This window comes from Australozyma saopauloensis, chromosome 2, assembly GCF_035610405.1.
Source record: "Australozyma saopauloensis chromosome 2, complete sequence".
NCBI classification, from domain to species: Eukaryota; Fungi; Ascomycota; class Pichiomycetes; order Serinales; family Metschnikowiaceae; genus Australozyma; species Australozyma saopauloensis.
Genome location: NC_086132.1, coordinates 1,800,492 through 1,815,678, shown reverse-complemented (window position 1 = coordinate 1,815,678; position 15,187 = coordinate 1,800,492). Strand labels below are relative to the sequence as shown.

Below are 15,187 nucleotides of genomic sequence, written 5' to 3'. Positions count from 1 at the left end.
AAAATGAAGCTGAAAAAAAAAGTATGATCCTAGTATCAGTTGTGATTGTATTGGTGTTCCAAAGGGACCATCCATTCCTGTACATAGTACCGAGTTTCCAGTTTGTGGCCTACATACACGCACCCGAAAATTTTCGTTGTAAAAACCTACTAGACCAAATCCCAGGACTCAAACCCCGCAAACCTACAACCTGAAATCCATCATGTCGAGGTTTTTCGCTACTGGTTACACGTCCGATCTGTCTTCCGAGGAGGAAGACTTGTTGAGCACCTCTGAGGAGGAATTACTCTCTTCTTCTAGTGAAGAGTTCTCCACTGACAGTGAATTCGAGAACGCTGATGAAGACGATGAAGATTCTGACTCTGGCTCTGACTACGACCGTGTCGGACCTTCCTATTTCTTGAAGAAGGACTTCTTGAAAGGTGGCGCTCATGACTCAGACTCCGACTCTGACAATGAGGGCCGTAAAGTCGTCAAATCTGCTAAGGAGAAGTTGTTGGACGATATCAGAGAGTCTGTTGACTCCATTTACAATTCCATGAACTTGGAGAACTGGAGTGCTGCTCTCGTTGAGTTCGATCGTTTGAGTAAATTGTTGGTTAGAGCCAACCAGCAGAACTTCGGTATTCCTAACTTTTTCTTCAAGTTGTTGGGCCAATTGGACAACAACATCAACGATGCTGTTGCTGAGAAGAAGAAGTTGCCTGCTGAACAGAGCAGAGCTTTCAACAACATCCGTCAAAGAGTCAAGAAGCAGACGAAGGAGTTCCAGCCTTACATGGACTTGTACAAGACCAACCCTGAAGCTTTCGACTCCGATATCCCTGTCGAGGTCGTTGATGCTGATCAACAAGATGAGAAGAACGCTGTTGTCGGTATTGTCAGTGGTACTGCTCGTATCATGAGCCCTGTGTTCACTGGTTTGAAGTCCATTGTTGAGTTCAGAGGTAAGAAAAACATCGACAAGTTCGAGCAAGTGTCTATCTTGGAAAAATTATTGGTCGACGCTAAAGCTGGTGGAAACACATTTGAGACCATTTCTGTTTACCAGATGTTGCTCTCTGCTAGATTCGATGCTCTGTCGTACCAATCATACATGCCTGTTGAGCTCTGGAAGAGCAACGAGAAGGATGTTAACGACTTCCTCGCGCTCTTGGAACAACAAGCTGACAAATACCAAGTTTCCGAGAACGGTAAGTCCACTGATGATATCGACATCGAGCCTGAGGCAAACGAACAAGGTGTTAGAGTTATCTTGGGTTCCTTGTCCTCAATTGTTGAGCGTTTGGACGACGAGTTCATCAAGTACCTTCAAAACACCAGTCCTCACTCTATTGAGTATATCGAGAGATTGAGAGATGAGGCTGCTCTCTACAAGTTGATCATTCGTGCTCAAATCTACGTTGAGTCTACCTGTGGTGTTTGTGAGCAGTTGGCAAGAATGGTTCTCAAGAGAATTGACCACATATACTACAAGCCTGACCAATTGATCAAACTTATCGAAGATGCTTCCTGGGAAGGCATGTGGACCGGTATCAATCTTAGCGAGTCAGGATTGATCACCAAGGACAAGTCTCCTCATGATGTTGTTAAGGCTTTGAGTAACTTCTTGGGAGCCAGAGATAGCCCTGTGTACACCAAACCCGCTCTTTTGTGCTACGTGTACTATTTGGCTGTCAACAACCAATACACGGCTGCTAAGGATCTCTTCTTGGAATCCAAGCTGTACCAGAATGTTCCTCAGGCAGACGCTTCCGTACAAATTTTGTATAACCGTGCCTTGGTTCAATTGGGATTGGCTGCTTTCAAGCAAGGAGAAATTGAAGAATCTCATCAAATTTTGAGTGAAATTTCAAACTCACAGAGACTTAAGGAATTGTTGGGTCAAGGTTTCATTGGAAAATACCCAAGTCAAGCCACCACTGCCGAAAAGCAGAAGTTGTTGCCTTTCCACATGCACATCAACTTGGAGTTGTTGGAGTGTGTGTTCATGACAACATCCTTGTTGATCGAGATCCCTGCTTTGGCTGCTGCTGCTTCTAGTTCTACCAAGGATTCGAAGCGTAAGGGTGGTATCAAGTCTTTCAAGAGCAAGTTAGACTTCCACGACAAACAATACTTCACTGGCCCTCCAGAGTCTATCAAGGACCATTTGATTTATGCTTCTAAATACTTGCAAAAGGGTAACTGGAGCAAGGCTTACGACTTGGTCGCTTCAATTAAGATTTGGTCTTTGGTTCCAGACAGCGAGCTGTTGTTGCTGATGTTGAAGAAACAATTACAGATTGAGGCTTTGAGAACTTACATTTTCGCATACAAATCCATCTTCACCAAGTTGTCTGTCGACAAATTGACCAGTGCATTCCAACTCGAGAGCACCGAAGTCGTGTCTATCATCGAGAAAATGCTTGCTGCCGGCGAGTTCCAAGGCTCGTTGGAAGAGAACTTCGTCAACTTCGCCACTGATGCTCCACAAAGAAGCAAGTTGCAAGAGTTGGCAATCATAATGAACGAGAAGGTTGGTTTGTTGAACGAAAAGAACGAGAAAACAAGCGCCAACGGTCACGGAAGAAAACAGACCACGCAACAGCAACAGCAACAGCAAAAGGAACAGAAGGAGCAAAAGGAGAGTTTGCAGGAGGAGAACAGCCGCTTCAGATACGCCAATGTGACAACAAACAACGGCGAGTTTTTGATCTCTGCCTAAACGGATGTCTTGTATATTACGGTGGTATTTTCATAGCATTGGGTCTGAGATAAACATGTCGGGCCATTCTAATAAATTACGATGAAAAAAATGATATGTTGAGCTAGTCGGTGTTCCATGGTATGAGAGTCGATGAACTGAGATGAAGTTAAGGATCTACCTAGATATTGAGCTAAAGAAACATAAAAAAATTTATTATGAATAAAACATTTGATTATTATTGATTAGGCCAAATCCAACCTTCGTAGAATTTGAATCCGGTTTTTGCGATAGTGCTGCAACTAGTCATTTATCTCATCGCTCATCTGGGTAACTAAGTCATAGACATAACTCAGTGATCCGGCCTAGAAACCATCCAATCGACCCACAAAACCTAAAGATAATTCATACTTGTGACATAAGATTAAATTTATACCGATGAGCTCTTCTGCTGATTTGCCAAGGAAGGACAGAAAGATCAAGCCTTCCGCATTGTGTGAACTTTGCCATGGCCGAAAGGCCGTCATGAAAAGACCAAAGAATCTCCAGAAGCTTTGTAAGGAGTGCTTCTTTTTGGTTTTCGAAACGGAAATTCACAACACAATCACTTCCGCAAAGCTCTTCCAGAAAGGTGAAAAGGTGGCTATTGGAGCCTCGGGAGGCAAAGATTCTACTGTCCTTGCCTCGATCTTGAAAACCTTGAATGAACGATATGAATATGGTCTTGAACTCGTGCTCCTATCGATCGACGAAGGTATCAAAGGTTATAGAGATGATAGCTTGGCGACAGTGAAGAGAAATCAGCAGCAATATGAGATGGAGCTAGAAATTGTATCCTACAAGGAACTCTACGATTGGCTGATGGATGAAATTGTGTCATGCGCTGGAATCAGAAGCAGCTGTACTTATTGTGGTGTTTTGAGAAGGCAGGCATTGGATAGGGGTGCAGCAAAACTTGGTATCCACCATGTTGTGACTGGCCACAATGCCGATGACATGGCGGAAACTGTTCTTATGAATATTCTCCGAGGAGACACGGCACGTCTCGAAAACTCATGCTCAATTCTCACTCAATCCTCAGGGTCCCCAATCAAAAGGTCAAAGCCTTTCAAGTACTCATACCAAAAAGAAATCGTCCTTTATGCGCACTATAAAAAGTTGGATTATTTCTCTACCGAATGCACATATGCTCCAGAAGCTTTTAGAGGCACAGCAAGGGAGCTTTTGAAGGGTTTGGGCGCAATCCGTCCGTCGTGCATTATGGACATTATTTATAGCGGTGAACATTTTGTTCTTGCTCAAAAAAAGAAGGTGACCAAGAGCTACAAAAATGGAAGAGATAAGAAGGCCGCCACAGCAGAAGATGAGCAGGAGATCAACCCCGATGGCTCTGTTGCGTTAAAAACCACCAAGAGGGATGGAAACACTTGCGAGAAGTGTGGCTACATCACTTCCAACAAAATTTGCAAAGCTTGTGTGCTTCTAGCCGGTCTCGAAGCAAGTAGAGCCAAGGCGAGTGTAGATGGATCGGAGGAAGGTGCGGCCAAACTTGGAAAAACTTTAGAACTTTTGAGCTTCTAGTCGACTCTTCTAATGGACTAAGTTGTGTATTCTAGATACTGCGGCTATATTCATCTTCTGAAAGAGTGACTGGAGCCAGCCTGGTGGCTTGGAAAAATAAGAGATTCTGCAATCACTGTGTTCTCTTTCCTTGTTGCAGCGAACACTATCAATTCTGCAATATCATCGGCTGTCAATGGAGTGGTACCCGTATAAACGTTATCAGCAGTGTCCTTGTCTCCGTGAAAGCGTACTAAACTGAATTCTGTCTCAACCATGCCAGGTTGAACCTCCATAACCCTGATTTTGGTGTTGATAAGCTCCTTACGCAAAGAATCGGTGAAAAAGTTGACAGCGGCTTTAGAAGCACAATAAACGCTTCCGCCTGGGTATGGCTCTCTCCCAGCAATTGATCCAATGTTAATGATGTCTCCAGAATCCTTCTTTTTCAAAATTGGCAAGATGGCTTGAGTCATATTAACCAACCCGACTAAGTTTGTTTGGATCATACCATTGAGGTCTTCCGGATCGATTTCTCCTACGTTATCGCGACCCAATGCCTTGCCGGCGTTATTAACTAACACATCTATATTTTGAAACTCAGCGGGTAATGAGCTCAAAAAAGAGCTAATAGCGCCAGCGTCTGATACATCAAGCTTAGTTGTGTGGACTTTGATTGCTGCAAATGACAGATTCAAAGCTGTGGCCAAATCTCTCAATCTACTTTCTCTCCGTGCCGCCAAAATGAGCTTAATGTTTCCCTTTGCGGCAGCTGCAAACTCGCGGGCAGTAGCAGCGCCAATTCCTGATGAGGCACCAGTTATGAGGATAGTCTTGTTGGCCAACCTCTCTGCAGCTCTTGCTCCGAAACTCATGATGAAAAAGGTCGTTTAAGATACTCCTTTTAAGTTCCTGAAATCATGCAGTACAAATTGCATATGACATCCTCCCCACAAATGGGGCCTGATAAGGCCATTGGTCAATTTTTAATATTTTCTAAGTATACAATTATTCATATCTCGCTTTTTAGACGTGAAACTTTCGAATTGGTGCGGGACCATTCATATGCTTCTAGCTACTCTGTAGATCTACAATCAGTCATTAACAAAATATTTTATATTGAACAAAAACCATTAGACATGAAATGAATCACTCAACGAGTGGAAGGTAGCCAGCGAAGGCCCCATAAAGTCAGAATTGACTGAAGAACTGGATGAGGCACGAGAACCGGCCAAAGATTCCATAGGACACGAACCCATGGCAGCATCATTACCATTGAAACAATAGTTAGCCAACAAAGCAGCATATGACGACGAGTTAAACTTAGTGTCTGAAAAGTCGTTGCTTGAGGCAATTGTAGAAGCGCTGGAAGAGCGAGAAATTGGCAATGGCTTTGAGGCTGTGGCTTTCACTTGGGTGATAGGAGTTACTGATGTGACAGAACTCATTTGAGGAGCAGGAGCAGGAGTAGGAGCGACCATTGAAGGTGCCCTTCTAGACAAGTAGGACTGAGAAAACTTGGGTCCTGTGATAGATGATGAAGCGGAGGGAATGGATGACATAGAATGAGCATGGACTAATGCTGGTCTCTGAGAAGATACCGAACCAGCGGTAATCTTCTGAGTGTTGTTGTCCAATTCCGACTTAGCCTCCAATAATTTATTAATAAGCTCGCTGTAGTTAGTTTTGCTGTATGTGTATGAAGCGGCAGCATTGTTTGTAGCTGAAGAGCTGACATTAGTGAAAGTCGATGCCTTAGAGGCAACAGCTGAAGTGGTTTTATTAGCAGCTGAGGGAACTGTGGATGGAAGGGTTCTAGTAGAAGACATAGAAGTCGAGGATTTAACAGAAGCATTTGTGGCAGCATTTGCAGCGCCGATGAAAGTGTTTGCACTGAAAGATGGAGTAAAGTTACTGAAGGTTGCAGTAGATTTCTGTGACTGGTTGACTGGCTTAGAAGTGTTGAAAAAGCTGGATGAATCCATGGCTACTTCTTGCACTGCGCTCAATGAAAAAGCATAATTCTTGTCATTATTGTTGTCCCAGTAAGTGGTGTTGTTGACGTCATAACGAATGCAGAATTGAGGGTTGATCGATGAGGGGAAGTGCGAGAAAGGAATAACAAATTGAAATTGGTCGAAATTCACAGAGCTGAACAGCTTCATGTATGTGTAATTGTTGAAAATCAAGACACTATTCCAATTGTTAAGAGTGAGCTTCACAGACAACTTCTTTTCAAAAGCTAAGTTTTGACACATGATGGTGAGAATCAACAGCTTCTTATCTGTGCTTAATGAGGCCTGCTGCAAATAAACTGGACGGTCCCTTTTATCATAAATGTTCTTGGGAGCCGAGAAATTACTGCGGGTGATTTTGTAATGCTTGTCCTTGGTGAACTCCTGGTAAACCTCCATGTCTGAGTCAGAAGAAACATCATCATCAGAAAAAGTCAAATCAGTGAAGTTGTGACGCACTGAAAAGTAGTCACGGGATGCAAATGAGTATGTAGGAGACCCCGATGGCGAGTTTTGGAGAGAAACAGTAGAAGGCGAGTCTCTTCCATCAAAAGTCTTGACATTTGCAAGATGAGAGGCAAATCTAACAGACTTTGGTGAGATGTTAGAGGTAGAGTACAGTTTAGTCAAAGAAGACACTTTGAGAGAAGACTTCAATTTCCGCAAAGGTGGAGCATTGGCAGGAAGAGCCGATTCTGCAGTAACGGGCAAGGAAGAAACAGCAGGTACAAGCTTGGTAGCTGAGAGATCGATGAATGAAGCAGCAGACTTAGCGGCTATAGCAGCTCTGAGAGTGTTGTTTCCGGCGATGGGCTTCAGAATATCCACCGATGGGATTGTCCAGCCGGGTCTAGCTGCCTGAATTACCTGCTTCACCTCGTCAACGCAAACATATTCATTTTGAGGTGGTTTTACTTTGATGATAGTTGTGGCATTAGCCTCCGGCATTTTGCTTATCTCCGTGGAAATCGCGGGCTTGTGGCTGATAGCCGGTTTTGGTGCAGGCACGAAAGAGGGCACAGAAGCATTAGCCTTACTGCCAGTCACTGGCTTCATGCGTACCCACAGAGCACCGGTGCTGGAATCATCTTTGGATTCAGCTTTAGCTGAGAGGATTTTTTGTGTTGGGGTGAACGCACCTCCTAGGCTTGGGGCGGAGCACAGGATTGGGCTGTCTGGCAAAACAGACAAATCAGACAAGTCAGCCATGGACAAAGTTGCCATCAAAGGAGCGGGCTTAGGAGTGGAACTTCTCGACAGAGGTTGGGTTTTAGATTTGACGGATCCAGCCGTCTTCTGTTGACCTGGATTCAACAGATTTTGACCCACAGCCACCAGGGCCACCTCAGGTTTAAAGTAGTCCGCCACGGCGATAGTCAAGGTGGACATTAGATACGAGAGGAAAAGGGGAAGAAAATGGAGAAAAGTCTTAGCAGAAGACTTAGGAAAGACCCTTAGATGAAAGATAAAGAAGAAAGGGAAAAAAAGGGAGTCAAGGTAAGCGAGGAAATGCGCGAAATATATTAATAAGGGCACAGAGTCCGTGTGCAGGCTGTTGAGTTGATGAAACCAAGATTGAGCGTTTTCTGCAGGAGACAATACCTGATGGGTGGGATTGGCCAAGCGGCCTGCAGATTGTACGTGGGGCGAAAGTGGGGTGGAAACAAGAGCTCAGCATGGAAATCCAGCGGTGCCCTTGCTCCTGCATCGTCTGGCTTCTGGTTGAGGGCTGGGGCTGTCGAGAAGCTCAACTAGGCATGAGGGGAAGAATCATATGACAGATGGTCTGGCTCTCAAGCTGGACATTTATTTTTTCCGTGCTGTACTCCAGGCCGGTTTTGTGGTATCATCACTTCCGTGGTGATGGGCTAAGTAATTGCCTCACAATGGCGATGTTCAGAATAAAATATGGTTGTGTGCCCAGTTGCCGATGGCCTATGTTATATTCAGGTCGCGAGCGCTCCAGATTGTTACCCTTTAATTGATTCCTGCAGATACTCGCCGGTGGGATGTACCTTGTTACACGCGGTCTGCAGACGGCCTGTCTGTACTCCGTATCGCAGGGACGTTCTGCAGCTGGGACGCAATACTCAGGTCGGCTCTTGCCGCAGTAACATAGAGAGAATAGGTTGGGCGGGCATTCAGAGATAGCTTAATAGTCAGTCACGAGCGATTTCCGGGCCGTTGAGTTCATTTCGTTGTTGAGGCTTCATTTCGATCAGACCGTTTGAATGAAAAGACTTACTTTTATCTTTAGTTCCGTTTATCAGTTCCTATCGTGGCAGGTTCCCCGCATGTCTAATATCACTAATTATGGTTCGCGAATATGCTGCACGACCACCTGTGGTGGTAGTGATAAGGCGCCATCAGGCCATGAGCCCTAAAATAGCACGGAGAAAAGCTTGACAGAAGGATATAAACCAGAACGAGGATCCGACTCGGCTTGTACGATTCGGATCCGAGTCTAGCAGCCAAGAACTTTCGTATAACATTTATTGATCCTGTAGCATTTACTCTAGTTAATTAGTTCCGTAGATATTAAGGTTGAGATAATACCAGATGATGGGCACCGATGTGTGTGGTGATTGATAGCAGTGCGTGAAACTTGACCTATTCGGGAATCTCCACAAAATGATGTGAAATTATAAAACGAATACACTGAAAACATTCTAATATCCCTCTCGTCGGAAGTGACTCTTCGGGTCAATCCAGCTCCCGCGAAATTAGGTTCCTAAATGCAGCCGGATTTCTCAATCCTGATCCTGTTTCCGAGCCAAGGGACTATTGTGGCGCACTGGTTGGCACAATTTCACTCCGTTCTAACCGACACAGGATGCCAGTTACAATGAAGTCTCCACGTTGGCTGGATCAACGTTTTCGTGGGGTAAATCAAGCATTTTCCCTTTATGTTCTAGGTCTATCAAGCCAATCTAGACTATTGTGTCTCCTGTGCCAGCACACTTCGTGTCGCTTTCCTGATCTGGCACTCGGACTCTGCACCTGGTGAGTGGTGCATAGAACGGAGTTCCAGCGAAGGTTGGCTGAAGTCGCAAATCGTGTATTTTTATGCACAACCTACTTTATTTAGGCGAAATGCATATTATATGCACAACAAAATGGGCATCAGTGCTTGATAATGGGAAGCTTCTCTTGCGCACCCGCAATCCAGCACTAATGTTTCACATACTAGCAACCATGGTGCAGATAAAACTACTGGTAAGGTCTTAAACATTCTCTTCCAGCCAATTCCCCGCCGTTCTCGTCCATTTGAAGTACTGCTGACCGGCTTAGCATAAAGTGTTCAGAAATGTCATCATGAGATATTTTTAAGTGAGGATGATGTATGGCGAGGACATTTATCTCAAGTTCAATATATGCAGGTGTGGCGTAGCATTACCCATCTCAAGTCGCGAGGTGCATATCCTCTGCAGGATACGTCAATAATATGTCTCCATTCGTTATCAAAATCGGAGTTTTCCCATCCATCATTTCGCGGGCCTATGAGAATTTGCCCGTTTAAGAGAATTTAGTTTGGAGCACCCCCACAGTTGCGTTTGGTATTGTGCATAAGAGAATTTGCGTATTGAGGATCAATTGGCGCATGTCTAATCACGTCACGTCAATCGCTGCCAGTCTTTATCAAAGCCTCACACTTAAGCACCTGGCTAAATACAGGCGTAATGATAAAGTGATAGAGTTCAAGTATATTATTGCAAATCTTCAATACCTTTGCGACTCATGTCTGTCGTCATTTTTTTTATCGAGTGTCTACTATTTCCCAGTCATAACAAGAATGCAACCCAATGATATAGCTCCTGGGGCCAACGTGTAGCAGGTTCACAGGGTTCAGAGCCATAATCCACAGGTATGGTGACCTCAATTTTTCTCTGGCAGATTTTGCGAGCCGTTCAATTCTAATCTAAGAACTCTAATGTCAAATGACGTCAAAAATTCTGGAGTTCCGATTTAATACTTGATTCAATTCTTATTCCCTTTGGCCATCTCTAAAATTCCGGTATATCCTGGTGGCATTGGGTCTACCTCGCCAGAAGATTTATCTAATCACACATCGAAATATAGACACATATCTGAACACAACATTGTGTAAGCTTTTACCATATGGCTCACATTACGACTGCAAGAGAGCAGTGTTCGTTTGAGATTCACAGTTGGGGTCTGTGGTATTCTTGTATTGTTTTAATTTAGGTTGCATAAATAGTTTTTGTCATCAAAGTCATTCTTAAGTTGGGGATATGCCATATCTTAAGGTTTTCGGTTGGCAAATCCCAAGTTCCACGATCCAAAAAAGGTTTAGTTTACTCTTCCTTGGTTTTTAAATATTTTGCCTTCCCTGTTGATTAATGGTCTCGCCTTTATTTTCTGCTCATTGAGCTTCGTTTTCGTCTGGGCCTCGTTGGCTTGAGCTGACTGGAAGCCTTTCCATGATACTAGCCGGGGCAATCCCTGCTAGACTACAATTCGTGTCAATGCTTCTCCTCCGAATTCTGCGCGTCGAGCTGGCGAGGGTAATTATCAGCTCACTGTCCCTCTCCCTCTCACGCTCGCTTCTGAGGTGGCCATATGTGCTTGGTGCAATAGACAAATGAGTACTCGGGGCGATGGATGTTTCCGCAGTGGAAGCTACAAGGGACATATTGTCTTGATTGTTCTCTCCACTCAATACCGAAGGCGAGGCTGTCGTGGAACCACGTGAAATGATCAGCTTCAAAGGCACCGTACTTATATTGTCTGAGTGAAGAGACATTGACTCGGTATCACTATTCATGTCAATACTTCTCTCTGACAGTAGCGACCTTGTCGCTTCTTGATTGTGTCTTTGCTTATGTTGAGAGATGTCCCTGTGAACAGGATGGAGCTGAGTGTTTTCGAGCTTGTTTTGCCCTTGAACAAGTCTCCTCACCCAATGAAAGCGTCCTCTTGCTTGACGTTTGTCTTGAACATCCACTGCTGCTAGTCAGTACATTGAATTTAGGAATAATGGTGAAGGATCAATAGAAACAAGTGGCGTGACGCATGATATGTGTATTCTAACAGTATCTCGTTTTCTTCCATATGCTACGATTGTAGCATTTTTTCAATTAGGAAGTTGAAACATTCAAATCAATCAAACTGTTGTCAGACATTACCCCGGATTCAGTGTGGAGTGACCTTCCACATGTGATAGTAACAAGAGGGTCGGTTCTAATCCATACAATCATGTTTCCAATTCGAGCGATTCTCGCCCTTCTTGAGTGCGTACATACTAGTTTGTCGTTGATTTGACATTTGATGTTTGTCAAAAAAAGAGTGAGAAAGATAAGCGGCATCCTTCATGCTGGTCCAAAAAAAACGAAAAAAGAATGCGCAAGCCCGGAATCGAACCGGGGGCCCAACGATGGCAACGTTGGATTTTACCACTAAACCACTTGCGCGCTCCGAGACGGGGAATTGAACCCCGGTCCTCCGCGCGACAAGCGGAGATTCTAGCCACTAAACTATCTCGGATTTCTTGTTGGTTGAATTATGGTCAAAATATATATCGTAATTATAGTGAAAGACATTATTGATTTGTTGTTCAGTTTTCACCATTCTTCCATAAGTTCTCTTTGCATTAATGATATTGTTTGTTGTAGGCCATCGTAAAGGCGCTTATGCTCCCAGAATTTTGACAACAACCAGGAACACATACTCCCAGATAGCGCAATTTTATAATAGAAATACAAGCTTCTGCGTTCACCTCTAGCAATGAACAATCTTAAATAGCCATGAAAGTCAGAAGTTTAGCTTCTTCCATGTTGAAGTAAGTTGACAAATTCTGTCTAGTAATCCACAAATCTCATGAGGTGTTTACATAGTTCTATCGAGTACAAATTTGCTAGAAAGAGGAAATGAATCTCATCTGAGTACTTTTCGTGGAAGCAATCAATGAAAATCTTGCGCCAATGACTTCTCCTAAGAAACCCAACCTTTAGCTCCTATGTTCATATTTGAATGGATCGTAAGGACACCGCCATAATTTTTCGTCAAAACACTAGAACTTTGATCTTGACAGATTCATCGTGATAATTGGTGGAAATTTTTTTTGTTTGGTATGAATTCTGGACACCATTTTCTCTTTTTAATTTTTCTTAGACTGGTCAAAGTAGTAAATATTTACAAACAAGTGAAAAAAATGTAATTACGGAGAAATCGCACGAATGTTTCACACAGAGTGTTTTAAAATATTGTGTATATTCTAATTTCTGACAAACCAATGTATTTGGAACTCTTGAGTTGGTTTGTTCCAACAGTGGTTGGGGCCTAACAGCCCTACAATATTACCATAGAGCAGAGTTTAAAGTCAACCTGCAAAATGAAATGAAGTCCCGAATTCAAATTAAGAAGAATGTCGATGAGGTAGGCATGAAAAAAGTGTTGAGTGAAAAGAACTCGATTTGAATTAATCTAATGAGAAATTCTCAAGAGTACCTCATTTTCTGGTCAATGCCCTTTCGAGGAAGCCAAGGCTCAGAATGAGTGAACCTTATCAAATCCTGTAAACCCACAAAACTCTCTTCATGAATTAGGGATTTCGTGCAGACCCGACGAAACAATTTTTTTCTCGTGATGTCTTGAAGACAAAACTCAATCAATTTGACCAAACGCTATACAAATGAGGACAGAACAAAGCAATTTAGGAATCGTCCTTAACGAAGTCCGGTTCTCAGATGTTTTTAGGAATTGTAGAAGTAGACCATCCCCTGTTATTTTACAATATTCCTTTGAGCTCTATTTCTTGCTCATCGATAGGATTTAAGGGCTATACAAGAAAGGACGAATCTAAAGAACTTCGGTCAGGAAATCTTTAACAAACAAAACTACAACACTTCCAATAAGATTTCTCCATATTAATTATACCTACCCATTATCTATTAACTCGCTCACAAATTAGTCTTGCAGCAAGCTTTGGGAGCTGCCCCGGTCTCAACCAAAACAGACTTGTTGAATGATTGCGATGATTGAGGCAAGTCTAATCCTGGGTTTCTGTCGAAGAAGTTAGCAGGAACAAGATGAATGTTGTGAGTCTCAACTGGCATGACAGGGAAGTCCTCAACTCTAGGGATATGAGTGAAACCTAAAGTTGCCCACACGACAACATCGTCATTTCTAACTGGCTCTTTCTCTTTAACCCATTCACCAAGACCCGTGTCAGTTTGAGATTGGTTTGTAAATTCACCGGCAGCGAACAATTGGTTGTCGTGATACTTGGTAACCCAGAGTTGTTGAGTAGCGAATGCTGCTCTCTTCGAATTGAAGGATTCTTCGTCAGCCAAAAGCATCTGCTTGGCTGGCATCATGATCTTGTAACCAACTGGTCCCTTAGTAATTGGGTTCAATCTGTTCTCGTTAACAATCTTGTAGGTTCTGTTAGTGAATGGAGATTGCTCGACATATCCAGCATTGTCTACAAATGTCTTCTTGGTGACAAACCCAATACCGTATGGGTTCAACTTGCTCCGAGGCATCTTCTCAGTGTCCTCGTACAAGACCGAGTTCTTGTGACCATCGACAGCCGGGTCAATTCTAAAGGACAAAATGTGCTGATGGTAAGCAGCCATAACATTTGGACCAACGGTTGTTCCCCATGGAACAGAGACATTCTCGTCAATTGGCATGGTAGATAAGATACCAGTGGCTCTGACCTCGATGTCAACAATACCATCATTGGTGAACTTCAAGTTCAAGATGTACTCGTAGTTGGCAACAGTGGCGATGGTTTGCACAACAAATTCTCTCTTTCTGGCAACAACGGCTTCCTCAGTTCTGTAGTTGACATGCTTGTACAAAATACCAGCATCTTGCTCATGCATACACACTGTGTTGGCAAGAGTACGAGGCTCACCAGCGGAGTTGATAGTGATACCATCCATGTACTTAATAACACCAAGACAGTCGCATCCGAGCTTCAAGACATTACCGTTAGCACCGAATCCACAGTCACCCAAATCAAAGGCTTGCTTTCTGTGGTATGGTGCTCTTGGGTCACCGTATGGAACAGTCATTTCAGAAAGGGCAATTCTGTAGAAGATCTGTCTACCTTTAAACCAACCGTCATACACGGCAAAACCCTCTCTAACACTGGTGGCAACACGGAACTCCCATCCCAACCACTTGACCTTGGAGCCTTCAGTGGTAAAGGAAGCACCTTCTGGTTGTTGAATCAACAATGGCTTTGGCTCTCTCATGACCTTCTCGCCATTCAATTCTGGGTGATACTCAACACCCTGAACAACTTGCCATGGGCCGGTTGGAGTGATTGTCTCATCAAAGCCACCAGGCAAGTAGTCAATACGGACGAATTTCTTGGAGTGTGCTTCAAACACTGGAGAAAACTTCAATGGCAAAGAGTAATGGTTAGACTCCTTGTGGCCGCCATTTGCCAACACATACATGAAGAATTGCACCAAGGATCTCTTCTCATTGGGATCATCAGTAGCGTAGATCCATGGGTCAGTTCTGATCTGGTATCCCTTTGGCAATTGCAATTTTTGAACCTCTTGCAACACAAGTGGGTGGCTCATACAGTGGTCCTCCCAGTCGGTAACATCATCAGGCAAAAATGGACCAACGACACCCTCAGGCAACTTCTGTTTAGTGATGATGTGTCTGTTTGTAACATTGACGAGTGCCTTGTTAAATTCAGAAACGTTGGTGTTGTAGTAGACGTACAAGACTCTTGGAATAGTGGGAAGAGGTGCACCGTGCTTCTCTGCCTCCAAGTACTTAATCATATCTTGCTTTGGTGGGTCCAATCTGTCGATCTGGACGAAATGCACCTTATCAGAGGCAGCATGGGCATCTTTGACGAGCTTACTTGCCAATCTAATTTCCGAGTCCAAGACGGAGTCGAAAGGGTGAGGTGCCATCTTTGAATATTATATGAATC

At 43.7% G+C, this 15,187-nt stretch overlaps 5 protein-coding genes and 2 non-coding genes across 7 annotated transcripts; 2 read left to right on the top strand and 5 right to left on the bottom strand.

Moving 5' to 3' along the window:
- Positions 1–202: 202 nt before the first annotated feature.
- Positions 203–2,707, top strand: PUMCH_002024 (uncharacterized protein; the record flags this gene model as incomplete). The annotated part of the gene is made up of 1 exon (XM_063021048.1): positions 203–2,707. One exon carries the CDS (start codon positions 203–205, stop codon positions 2,705–2,707), a length of 2,505 nt encoding a protein of 834 aa, XP_062877118.1.
- A 417-nt stretch (positions 2,708–3,124) lies between these two features.
- PUMCH_002023 (uncharacterized protein) lies at positions 3,125–4,267 on the top strand (the record flags this gene model as incomplete). The annotated part of the gene is made up of 1 exon (XM_063021047.1): positions 3,125–4,267. One exon carries the CDS (start codon positions 3,125–3,127, stop codon positions 4,265–4,267), a length of 1,143 nt encoding a protein of 380 aa, XP_062877117.1.
- Positions 4,268–4,317: 50 nt separating this feature from the next.
- Positions 4,318–5,121, bottom strand: PUMCH_002022 (uncharacterized protein; the record flags this gene model as incomplete). Its single annotated transcript, XM_063021046.1, has 1 exon — positions 4,318–5,121. One exon carries the CDS (start codon positions 5,119–5,121, stop codon positions 4,318–4,320), a length of 804 nt encoding a protein of 267 aa, XP_062877116.1.
- Positions 5,122–5,379: 258 nt separating this feature from the next.
- On the bottom strand, positions 5,380–7,650 carry PUMCH_002021 (uncharacterized protein; the record flags this gene model as incomplete). Its single annotated transcript, XM_063021045.1, has 1 exon — positions 5,380–7,650. One exon carries the CDS (start codon positions 7,648–7,650, stop codon positions 5,380–5,382), a length of 2,271 nt encoding a protein of 756 aa, XP_062877115.1.
- Positions 7,651–11,622: 3,972 nt separating this feature from the next.
- Positions 11,623–11,693, bottom strand: PUMCH_002020. The gene has a single exon. It is a non-coding gene; the product is annotated as a tRNA-Gly (tRNA).
- Position 11,694: 1 nt separating this feature from the next.
- On the bottom strand, positions 11,695–11,766 carry PUMCH_002019. Its single transcript has one exon. It is a non-coding gene; the product is annotated as a tRNA-Asp (tRNA).
- A 1,415-nt stretch (positions 11,767–13,181) lies between these two features.
- On the bottom strand, positions 13,182–15,167 carry PUMCH_002018 (uncharacterized protein; the record flags this gene model as incomplete). Its single annotated transcript, XM_063021044.1, has 1 exon — positions 13,182–15,167. The coding sequence occupies one exon, from the start codon at positions 15,165–15,167 to the stop codon at positions 13,182–13,184; it is 1,986 nt and encodes a 661-aa protein (XP_062877114.1).
- Positions 15,168–15,187: the final 20 nt, after the last annotated feature.